Genomic DNA, 12648 nt, shown 5'->3' with positions numbered 1-12648 from the left:
GTGCCATCTTGCAAAAAATGATTTACTTATTCAATTCTGGGAAGAACACATTACATAATTCAATATATGAGATGGTCTTCGATGCCCATGTTGCACCCAAGGCAGGTGCCTTTATCACGCATCTCAGTTACACTACTACTCTGTGGCCCCCACCCCAGTTGCTGGCCAGAAGGACTGACTCACTAACTAATATCACTTGGAGGAAACCGTAGTTCTGGGACTAGTAAGCAGACTATCATGGGCAGCACATGTGAAGCCCTTGGGTTCTCCTCATCTACCCACTTCTTCAGGACAGGCCTGTTCAGACAACACCCTAAGCCATGGTTAGGCTGCTAGCCCTTTTGCAGCAAATAGTTAGTGAGCATGTTCAAACCTTGGTTAGGTAGCCACCATGGTTAGGAATGGTTCACGTGACATGCTAAGCCATAATGTTTAGCTGAAAATGCTTAACCAACACGGCTTAGTGTGTCATCTGAAGAGGATCAACAGCTCTTCAATACAACTAGTTGTTGACAAAGGCATAGAAGAACTGGCAGTGCCAAGAGAGAGGCACACTCTAGGTTTGAACAACACAACGCAGCTTGCCGTGGGTTATTTAACCCACAATGAACCATGGTGCCTACGTGCACCAGGTGGCATATGTAACCCCCACTTGGGGGTTGTTGTGTCTTGTGAACCTGGTGAGCATGGGTTATGCAGGGGTTAAACAACATGGTGCCTTCCATGGTTATGATGCTTTCTGACCAAGCCAGACATACTGGGGCTGTTAAACAACACTTGTATATCCCACCGTTGCAAGGTTCACACGGCATGACAACCCCCAACCAACTGGGGATTGCATATTCAAAATTGTGGCCGCATACATCCCGCGCACACTCTAGCCTTAGTGAGGGTTAAATAACTCATGGTGGGCTTTTGTGCCATGCGAACAATTCTAGTACGTCTGGCTTGATCAGAAATCACCAAAACCAGGGAGCGCAAAAGTTAACACCTCTCTTACACCAGTATAAAGAATACTCGCCCTTTCTGGAAGATCCGTATCACTGAAGACCTTTCCATGTCATGCGTTTGTGTGTGCATATGCACATATGCTCGTGTGTAGCAAACATGCATCTGTTTCTCTCGTTTGTTACACTTAGGCCACAGCTAGACCTAAGGTTTATCCTGGGACCTAAGGTTTATCCTGCCTGAGCACTGGATCCCCTGTGTGTCACCTAGATGAAGAGGTTTGACCCCTGGACAATCCAGGGATAAACCTTAGGTCTAGCTATGGCCCCAGATAACTTATCCCTGCAACCAATGCAGTTTTAGAGAAAGACACAGCATTTTCCAGACACTCATGGCCAAACTAAATGTGATGTGGGAGATCCATAACAGGACTTAAAAGCAGCAGTTTTCAGAACCTTTTAGCTTTGTTTCATTTGTTCAGTTCACTGGAGTCTGTGTACTCACTCTCTCTTCTGGGCTGATGAGCCATTAATTTATTTTAAAAAAGGTGTAAGGGTATGAATGCCAGCAATCTGCTTTCCCTGCTCTTATGGAATATTGGACCATTAACTTTTTTTAAAAAAAAAAAGGGGAGAAAAATTGTGGAGGACAACTAGATGCCCCTGATGTTGCTGCACCTCATAAATTAAAAAAAAAAGCTTGTTTTTTCTCACTGGTCTTGTGTATCACTTCCAACTACTCCCATTTCTTGTGCAGGTTTGGGGTGGGGGGAGAGAGATTTGCCCCAAAGGGGTGACGGTGTACTAGAAAAGAAATGGAACTCTGAAATAACTGGGAGCAGAGGGGCAAGAGGAGGCAAGTTCTTCTCCAGGTCCATCCAATGTCTGCTGCCTGCCCTTGGCTGGGAAATGACATCAAGTGTGGATGTGACAAGCACTTTACCTGCCCAGTTTTCTGGTAGATGACTCCGAATTTGAAGTTGTTGCTGATGACATGCTCATCAAACGCAACAATGAGCTGGGAAGCCTGGGAGGTGGAGAAACAGCCTGGATTAGAGCTTTTATTACACCAGCGTTATACTGTGCAATCACTGCGAATTGCATGCACAGGACTCAGAAGTTTTCCAGCTTATAATCTGCTTGGATTGTGAAGTACTCCCATGCATCCTGCTTTAATTGCGCTATAAAAGCAAAAGACTCGCCGTATTTTGATAATAGTTTTCGAGCGTATCATTTTTTGTTTTCCGAGCGACCACTGGGGCGCAGGAGCAGGATTTGAAGAAAAATTAAACAAATGCTTACATCTGCGTAAGCTTTAAAGATAAAGACATCAAAATTGGCACAGTAATAGATATTAAGGAGAGCTTTAAGCATACCAAACTTGAATCGGATTGGGTCATCCGTTGATTTTTTATGATTTTTTTTAACATTTCCCCCCTTAAACCCATTTCCTGGTATGCAAAGGATCTGGCCGCCTGGTAGCAGCAAGAACAACAACGGTGACAGCTTAGTGCTGTAGGGATAATCCGAGGGAAACAGGTACGTGGGATGAAGCTATTAGAGGCAGCAGCAGCAGCAGGCCGGAAGAAGAGTGGAGGCAGTGTGGAGGGCTCTGCAGCGGGGATACAGTACCTTGGGATACAGCACAGGGAAGAAGCGGTCCACATTCACATCCTCACACAGCAGCTACAGGAGGAAAGGAGGAGGCGTTAGCACACGCAAGGCAGGGACTGGACTTGCTAACAAAGAGACAAATGCCATTACCACTGTACAAGTTGTTCAGGTATTTAATAAAGGGAGAAGACTTGCCTTTGCAGATTTAAACTTTGAAAAGTCCTGCATTTACAAGGCCTTTGTCATTTCTTTCCAATTATTTATTCTCTCGTTACTTTAATAGGCTGGTGTTCACGAATTCAAAATTCATTAAGGCTGCAATCTTATGCCCTCTTACCTGGGAGCAAGCCCAATTGAATTCTATGGGGTTTACTTCTGAGTAGAACTTTAGAGGATTGCACTATAAGTGGGCTTGAACATTCAGTATTAAATTTAGGCCTTAAATTCATGATTGGTAAAGTTATCCTATGTTGCATGGCAGGGGTGGCATAAAACTGAATTTCGACTATTTTGGATGAGTTACATACAATCCTATACTGAATTAGCTGAAAAGAAAATGGTTATCTACACACCAATAGCAATCCTCCCTATTATTATTTATTTCTAAAATTGATAAACCGAAAGGGAAACACGACATTAAAAACAAACGAATCCAATATAAAAAACATACTATTACACATTAAAAGTCAAATTAAAACAGCATCTATTCAACCAGTAAGCCAAACAACGACACAACACAAAATTCAATTAAACAATAAATTAAGTTTAAAATTTTTAATTGCAAAATGCTAAAATATTATAATGTTAAAATGCTTGGGCAAAAAGAAACATTTTGCTGCAAAAAACACAAAGCTGGCACCAATCATGCCTCCTTCGTGAGGCCATTTGCAAGATGGCGCACCACACCACGGATACGGCCTTCGCCTTCGTAAAGGCATAGTGTGGGTTTCCCACTTATGACATTCAGAGAAGGGATCCTCTGAAGATCTTACAAGTTCAGGATAATATAGGAGAGGGGGGTCCTTCAGGTATTTTGCCCCCAACCCATTTAGGGCATTAAAGGTGATAAACCAGCACCTTGAATTGGGCTCAGTGGCAAATAGGAAGCCATCTAATATGCATAATAGCGTAACATGGCTCCATCGAGAAGAATCAGTCAAAATTCTGGCTGCTGAGTTTTGCACAAGTTGAAGCTTCTGAACCGTTTTCAATCCACATGTTTCTGAAATGCCTCCTGAAAACATACCTTTTCACACAGGCTTTCTCTGGATTTTAACTTGGCTGGTTTTATGTTGCCTTTCTAAATTTATAGTAGTTGCATTTTATGGTTTTTGATTGTGCACTGCCCAGAGAGCTTTGGCTGATGGGCAGTAGAAAAATGTAAGAAATAAATAAATAAATAAATAAATAAATAAATAAATGTTGGGTATCTAAGGGTGCCAATCAATCAGTCAAAAGAAACACGCCTGGTCAGTTGACAGATAACGCCCCATTCTTAAAGCACGAACGTATCAGAAGAGTAATGGGCGGAGAGATTTAGGATGATTACTTTAGAAAACGCCATTCCTTCCTAAAAATTGTACAGGGCACCATGCCAGACTCTGTCGTAAACCCTGGGCGCTGTGAGACCTGTGCCACTGGGGTGGCAAATTATGTGCATTGGCTTCCTGCTGTCCCACTATCCCTGGGGTCCGGTTCAGAGATGCCTGCAGTTACCACAAATACAGTAGGTAGCAGGAGCAGCCATGTCACAGGGCTGCCCTGGGAAGGGAAAGGCTGAAAGCTCTCTAGGAAGAGATGCATGGTGGGTGTGCTTACTCCTAAATGGGGGAGATGTGTGAACCTAACTCCTGGAGGGATGGAGAGCCAAGGATCCCCGCTCCTGCCATTCCCGTCAAATGACCCAAAGATACAATAAAAGCTAGGCTGCCTACCATCCTCAGCCCTACATGCATGCGTTTTGTTCTTGCTTCAATACTTGTCCACACTCGACAGCCAGCCTATGTTCAAGAGTCTTTATTTTGAAGACCTTAGACTGTGCATTGACTGCCCTGCCTCTAATATGAAGATTTATTTATTTATTTATTTAATTAAATTTATATACCACCCCATAGCCGAAGCTCTCTGGGTGGTTTACAAAAGTTAAAAACAGTGAGCATTAAAAAGTATACAAAATTTAAAACCATCAAAAATATAAAAACAACAGTATAAAACAACACTAGCCATTTAAACAACAACAGTCCTGGGGTCCATTAAAATTTATTTATTTATTTATTTATTACATTTCTATACCTCCCAATAGCCGGAGCTCTCTGGGCGGTTCAGAAAAATTAAAAACATTCAAAGTATAAAACAACAGTATAAAACCATGATATAAAATACAATATAAAAGCTCAACCAGATAAAAACAGCAGCAATGCAAAAAGCAATTAATATGTTGTTAAATGCTGTTAAATGCCTGGGAGAAGAGAAAAGTTTTGACCTGGCGCCGAAAAAATAACAATGTTGGCGCCAGGTGAGCCTCATCGAGGAGATCATTCCACAATTGGGGGGCCACCACTGAAAAGGCCCTCTCCCTGGTTGCCATCCTCTGAGCTTAAGATGTGTTTAATTCACATAAATAGCTGCCACAAAGTAATGGAAAAGAGCCAAATTTGGTTATATGAATTTGTACATAAAAACAGACAGAAGAGAAAGGCAGAAAACAAAACGGAACATTAATTAGAAGATGATGCAGAAAAAAATAACCCAGCCACTGATAATAAAAGTGCTGATCCTGGAATGTACCTTTGCCATTTGCACAGCATTCGGGAACTCATTCAGGCAGGAAATAGGAATCAAGTCATGCTTGGTACTGGTTCGAACCCTGACACAAACCAACAACAACAACAGATTAAATGCTAAAAGTTAACAAAGCAATGCTTAAAGCAGTGCTGTAAAGTGCTGTTTGCAAGCAGGAGCGAAACGGGGTGGGGGGTCCAGGGCCGGTGCTACCATAGAGGCCACTCAGGCGGCCGCCTAGAGCGCCAAGCTAAGAGGGGCGCCGGGCACAGTGCAGCACTAACGCGCGTTGTTGGCTGTGAGCCGGCCCGGCCTGAGGATTCAGCTGGGCCTGGGCGGGCGAGATGGGTGGGGGTGGGGCGGCTCCATGTTCGGACTTCCGGAATGCGCCCGGAAGAGAGAGAGAGAGAGAGAGAGAGAGAGAGAGAATGTATGGGTGAATGGGGTGCATGGGGTCTTTGAGTGAATGCATGTGTTCATGCATGTGTTTGTTTGGAGTGAGTGATGCTGAGTGTGTGTGTGCGTGCGCGTGTGTGAGTTGGGGGGGGGATGATTTGGAGGTGATATTCCTACTAAATAATGCATTTTAGACCCATAGACATTCCTTTCCAATTTGTTTTCTATAGTTGGCATGACGTATTTCTTGCACTTTAAAATAAATTTAGCAGTTTCAAGTTTTGTGCTTCTTATTTTTTCCAGGAAACATATGTTCTTAAAAATCAAAGTTGGCATTTTTTTGGGTGTGTGTGTGTGAAAGTAGCTCACCTTGCCTAGGGCGCAAAATAGTCTGGCGCCAGCCCTGGGTGTGTGTGTCATGATATCATCTAAAGAACCCATAAACAACTGTGAGTAGGGAATTACGAGCGTGCGATAAATGCCTTACGTAGAAGAGCCCTGAGATTGGGTGACAGTCTCCCATCAAAGTTTTATTTTATTTTATTTTGTAACCTTCTACGAAATTCTTTTTTTCAAGGGAAAAATGGGGCATACAATTTCATTTAAAACATCAAAAGAAAGTGTGCGAGTGGTGTTTGTTTGTTTGTTGTTTTTAAGGAGAACCTTCGGAAAAGAGTGTCTGCAATGGCCGTTTAATGAACATGTATGAGGTTTGTTCCAGAGGGTAGTTTACCTCAGCAGCAGACGGAGATTATCTTGCCTTTCAACTTGTTCATACTTCACAGATAGGACCAAGTAGCCCAAAGAAGAATCATTAGCATAAAAATTTTGATGCTCCTAAAAAGGTATTGGAACAAACTGTTTACCTCATGTTACCCAGAAATAAATAAATAAATATTCAATCTTCTCCTGCTCTTAGAGCTGCTGAACAGACCGTTTTCAGCCAATTAAAGAATATTATATGATTGATCTACACATTTTTTGACATTTACATTATTTTTAAAATATTTATTTTTAAACAGATTACTTTACAAAACAAATCAGTGTGATCGCTGAAACATTACTATTTTTAGACATCATTAAATTTAGATGAATTTGCATGTTTCCAAAACAGTATTTTTGAGATAGTGAAATGGCAGTACATGCAAACATAATCAACTTTTTAAAGAAAGGCCGTCTTGAAATGTTTCATTTTTGAATCATTAGTGCAGTAAAACAGTAGTTCAAAAATAGTATGAAAAATAAGTGAGCCCATAATGTTCAGCCTAAGTGATTAAAAACTGCCCCTCACCAATTAATCAACTAATATTTAAGTTGATCAATCAACAAATTAAACCAGTTAAAACTTAAACAAAATTACAACAATTAAATAAACAAAATTACAACAACCTTAACATATTACCCATATAGGCTACACTGATCTGTCATCTTGTTTTATTATTTATTTAACATTTATATCTTATATCATGCCTTAGCAAAAAGACATCTATAGGTCGATACTGCAAACCATGTACAAGGCAAAGCAGGGAGCCGGAAGGCTTGAAGGAAGAGTCTTAAGGAACTCTTACTTTTCCTAGGAAGTGCTTGCGGTAGACCTTGGCTGTTGGGTCACACTCCAGCTTGACTTTGCCACTGCAAGGGGACGGCAGGTCGTGTAATTCCGAACCTGGGATGGGCAGGCTATGAGAGGTCCCTTCAATCCAGTAACCCCCAAACTGGGGCAGGATAATGAGGGGATAGGGCCAACCTCTCTGTAACACCTATCAAGAAAAAAGAAATGGTGCAGGAGCAGGCATGAGTGAAGCGTCAAGACAGAATTGACCTGGATCATTAGTATGAACAGATGTTTGCAGCATGTGAATTCAAAATGAATCTAATCTATAGTTTCAGAAGCACGCACACCTGGACCAGAAGGAAAACCTTTAGAGAGCCATCCTAAGTCCCCCTAGACAGTGTCTCCAACCTTGGAGCCCAGAAACTGCACTCTGCACACTCAGGTCCTCTGGGAAGGGTTTAGTCCAGTCAGCCACAACTAGGCCGGCAACTGTTACCCAGAGGACCTTTTCTTCTACCTCCCCCAGACTGCGGAATGGCCGGCCGGAAGAGATTCGTCAGCTTAAAGCTCTCTCTGAGTTTAAGACAGTCATAAAGACTAGTCTCTTCCAGCAGGCCTACAAAGATGAATTTTAAACCTAAGAATTTTAAGATGCTGTGATTATTTTAATATTGTATTGGTTTTATACGCTCTTTTAACTAGTTTTATGTATTATGTTGTGTTTGGTGTTGTTCCCCGCCTCGATCCAGAGGGAGAGGCGGGATAATAATAATAATAATAATAATAATAATAATAATAATAATAATAATAATAATAATTCCCCTGCCCCCTCGTAGCCAGTGTGGATCTGGCTATGTCTCTGCACGTTGGAAACAGAGCACGGAGATGGGGAAAGGGGACATTCCCAGGCACAGGGAGGGAATATGGGGCGAGGGCAACACAACATTTTCTATGGCTGCCCTAGCCGCCTTCCCTCCCCCTCCGAAAACCCACTCCTAGACGGGTGAAGTTGCCTGTCTAGCAGAAATGCAGGGCGGCTGGAGAATGAAGGTGAAGGCTACTCAGCAGCCTCTAAGTTCGGAGGCTGCTGACTATCTTCATCGGATTGTGGCCTTAAAACTTACTGATTATTTTTTTTTAAAAAAATTCAACACTTCAAAACATTTTTAACAGGAAAGTGCCTTAACAAAAGAAGAAATAGGCTTGAAATTATTGCAAGGCAATACTTTCCAGTAATAAAAAGATCACTTTTACAAGACACATTTCACATTTATATTTATTTGTTATAAAAAGATGTATATTTTTTTTAAAAAAATGAGGCAGGTTATATAGATCATAATTAAACCAATATCATTAGAATAAAATCACTAAAATGCCATCTCAACATTCAAAAAATAGTAATAAATCAGAAAAGAAAGCATCATCATCAAATTTACAGAGTACTAAATGTCTGAACAAAAAACCAGAAAGTTAGCCTGGCACCTAAAACTCATTAAACTGCCCAGATACTTGCTCTGTAGGGAGCACTCCAAAGTCAGAGCACTATCAAAGGAAAGGCCAGTTTCCTCAGTTGCCATTTGCATAACCTCTGATAATAAGGGCACCCAGAGAAGGGAATCCAATGAGTTGGGTAGGGTCATGTGGGACTAGTCATTTAGATACACGGATCCCAAGCCGTATATGGCTTTAAATGTTTCAACCAGCACTTCAATTTCATGCACTCACTCCTGAATTCTTTCTAGAACCAATTCATAGTACGGCTTTAACCTTTAACGCTTTTAAAGGCTTCAGACCAGGAATAGATACGTGCAAGACTGCCTTCTCCCACACATATCTACTCGCTCTTTGGAGGCCCTGCTCCAGATGCCCCTGCCAAATCAAGGAAGGTGGATGGCCACCAGGGAGAGAGCTTTTTTGATTCAAGAGGCAGCTGGACAACCATCTGTCAGGGATGCTTTAGGGTGGATTCCTAGAACTCTACTATTCTATGATTCTATGGCTGTGGTATGCCCTCGCCTTCAGTTCCAGATGAAGGCTCTTTCATTCTCCCAGGGTGTTTTTTGAAAAAAATAATCTGTGTATGTGCTGTATATTTGTTAGTTATCTATTTTTATTCTCTCCAAAGAAAGAATTATTTAAATATTTATTTGTGAACCGCCCAGAGAGCTCCAGCTATTGGGCGGTATAGAAATGTAATAAATAAATAAATAAATAAATAAATAATACTGGAAATTTTAATGCCCCCAAATTATTATTTTAGGATATTGTGTTTTTAAATGGTATTTTATTTCATTTTATCCTGTAAGCAGCCCAGAGAACCATGCTGTTGGGGAGATTTATGTAAATATAATATAAAAAGAGTAAACAAACTGTGCCTGAAAACGAACAGTAAGCCAGCGAAGCTGTTTTAAAGCCGGTGCATTGTGCTCCAACCAACCAAACGCCTGAGAATACCAGCCAGGACAAGCACAGACCGTTCCCTTACCAGATTCGTATTCCTTTTCCATCGCCATGGACATCTGCCTCGTTAATATTTCCTTTGCCATCACCCCATCCCTAGTCTCAGGCGAAAATAAAATCAACAAGGCTTTCACCTGACCTTGTCAGTTTCATCTGAGATGAGAAAAATGGGGTGGTGAAGGAGATGGAAGGAAGGTGAGCAGATAGGTAATGAACAAAGGAGGATTTGCACAGTATCAAGACTGTCTTCAGTATCAAGACACCATGATGGGTTTGCTTCTGAATCTAGTTTTAGGGCAGTGTGGGCCAGCATTTGGACCAGGCAAGTGCACTTGGTATTATTATTATTATTATTAATATTTATTTATATAGCACTATCAATTTTCATGGTGCTGTACAGAACAAAATAAAACAGAATACAAAACACCCTGCCATATGGCTTACATTCTACAATCACAGTAAAAAACAAACAGGGAGGGGAAAGGCCAACCAGCATGGGGGACAATAAAACAAATAATAAAAACTACTATCATCACACTACAGATTATAAGCTTTTGAGAAAAGAAATGTTTTCAAATAAGATTTGAAAACTGGTAGAGGGACAGTGGTGGTATTGAATTTGTGAACAGCGGTAACGTGCATTAACAAAGCATAAGAAGAAGACTGTCGTCATCGTTAAAGCATTTGGAAAGGCATGTGCAAGTTAATCTTGAAAGAAATTGAGATTGCAGGAGCACCAAAGATAACACACACAAATAGAATTGTGTTTGAGACTGATGATAGCACTCTTCAAATACTTGAAAGGTTGTCACACAGAGGAGGGCTGGGATCTCTTCTCGATCCTCCCAGAGTGCAGGACACGGAATAACGGGCTCAAGTTAAAGGAAGCCAGATTCCGGCTGGACATCAGGAAAAACTTCCTGACTGTTAGAGCAGTACGACAATGGAACCAGTTACCTAGGGAGGTTGTGGGCTCTCCCACACTAGAGGCATTCAAGAGGCAGCTGGGCAGCCATCTGTCAGGGATGCTTTAGGGTGGATTCCTGCATTGAGCAGGGGGTTGGACTCGATGGCCTTATAGGCCCCTTCCAATTCTACTATTCAATGATTTCCTACTGGGACAAAAGATAATCTAATCTTCCCTAAACTTAGAAGTTTCATAGAATCATAGAATAGCAGAGTTGGAAGGGGCCTACAAGGCCATCGAGTCCAACCCCCTGCTCAATGCAGGATGTTTAAAAAACATCCAAGCCTGAAGTAAAGGTTTATTGCTCCGCCACTCTCTTCACCCATTCCCAGCTCCACTTGAGGCAAATCCTATCCCTCAAATTCACTTCCCCACTGGAACAAGCACCTTAATTCACCCCCAACCACCCAACATCCAAGAATCACTTTCTAACACTTATTTCACACCTTCAGCCATTCTCTCCATTCGAGCAACGGAAGTGATCATAGACAGATTAATTACAAGAAATCTAAGTTTGGGAGACATGAAATGCTGTTCAGCAACTCTGAAGTACAACCATCCAAATCGATACCCGATCCAGCGTTTTTGGGTGTACCTGAGCCAGGCTCGACTTTCACTCACTGAAGACATTTGAATTCAAATACAAATCCTGGCTGGTTTTGCTGTGGCTTACCTCGTGGATGCTGGGGTATGGAATATACTCCTCTTCTCTCTGTAAACACAAAGAGGCCGTTATCAAATCTACAGGGGCAAGGAACTGGGGAGCATGATGCACGCTGTTTTGCTCTGGCTCCCACGTCCTGTCACACGCATCTCGGCCAGCTGGCTGAGCCCCTTGGGAGAAATTTCTGAGCTCAAGAGAATGATAATACTTGTGACTTCAGCTGAACTGCCCTAACCGTCCTTTTCGCCCACCGCTATCTAATGACTGGATGTGGGAGAAATGGATTTCTGAACTCCTGGAAAACATGCAGAATGCTTGCATCAAAGCAAAATCAAGGATTACTAGCGTCCAGTTCAGCCTCCTCTGCAATTCCTACTCCTTCCGAAGAGCGGCAACCTTGCCAGCCATCTCCATTTCACTCTTGTAAAGAATCTTGCTGGATTTCATTAATGCTACAGTTACTGAGTTCTCTAGTGCAAGATCATTTGCCAGCTTATCCTCTAAAAGAGAGGTGAGCAGGAGGTAGGTCTCCAGACTTTTTGGACATCAACTCCCAGCATTCCTGACCATTGCCCATGCTGGCAGGGACCTCTGGGAGTTGAAGTCTAAAATATCTACCTTCTGCCCACCCCGTTCTAAAACATCCACAGCTCTTTCAGAGAACGATGATCCGCAATACAATAAGTGGATGTCCTCTCCTTCATTCATGTCCCCAATAATGATATTTAATAGTGGTGGGCCCGGAAATGACCCTTTACAGCAGGAGTAGGAAATATTTTTCTGTGAAAATACTGTAGTGGTTTTTCTCCGGCCTGCTGTGACCACACCAGATCACCCCGGATCTTTGGGTGAATTAAATTTAGACTGTGCCAGTGTTCTTCTTTTATTGTCTTGATGCATCACTTTTTCCTCTCAGTAATTTTTTCCAGAATCCCTGCCAGGTAGGTCAGTATAAACTCCATATCACAGATAGAGGGTGTCAATCCAAGGTTGCGTTGGCGCCTCGAGCCACCACTATCCCGCACTTGCACGCCTGCTGATTATCTCCACAGCGGTTTTCCTCGGAAGGAGCCGCCGCCGCCACTTCGCCTGTGCATCGCCACACAACTGTGCATCACTACACTTTCTTTTACCTTTTTTTTTTTAACCTTTATGCACTTCTCCAGCGTGGGCATCCTTCGGCCCACACTGGAGAAGCACAGAGGTGTTTCAGCAGCCATTTGGTTCGCTGGCCCGCCCCCTTCTCCCTGTCCAGCACTGGCGA

The 12648-nt window shown here is 42.3% G+C and overlaps 1 protein-coding gene across 5 annotated transcripts in view; it reads right to left on the bottom strand.

Annotated features, from left to right (window-relative positions):
• Window positions 1-12648, bottom strand: part of LOC134400585 (rap1 GTPase-activating protein 1-like) — a 79226-nt gene that overhangs the window by 36970 nt on the left and 29608 nt on the right. For all 5 annotated transcript variants that reach the window (XM_063129004.1, XM_063129003.1, XM_063129000.1 and 2 more), the window contains 6 exons: window positions 11394-11432; window positions 7307-7498; window positions 6472-6575; window positions 5349-5427; window positions 2580-2633; window positions 1891-1974 (listed from right to left, as the gene is read on the bottom strand). In XM_063129004.1, coding sequence (XP_062985074.1) covers window positions 1891-1974; window positions 2580-2633; window positions 5349-5427; window positions 6472-6575; window positions 7307-7498; window positions 11394-11432 — 552 coding nt within the window. The remainder of the gene's footprint in view (window positions 1-1890; window positions 1975-2579; window positions 2634-5348; window positions 5428-6471; window positions 6576-7306; window positions 7499-11393; window positions 11433-12648) is intronic.

The sequence above is a fragment of the Elgaria multicarinata genome, chromosome 6, assembly GCF_023053635.1.
Source record: "Elgaria multicarinata webbii isolate HBS135686 ecotype San Diego chromosome 6, rElgMul1.1.pri, whole genome shotgun sequence".
In the NCBI taxonomy this organism is placed as follows: domain Eukaryota; kingdom Metazoa; phylum Chordata; class Lepidosauria; order Squamata; family Anguidae; genus Elgaria; species Elgaria multicarinata.
This window is presented reverse-complemented; position numbering and strand designations above follow the sequence as displayed.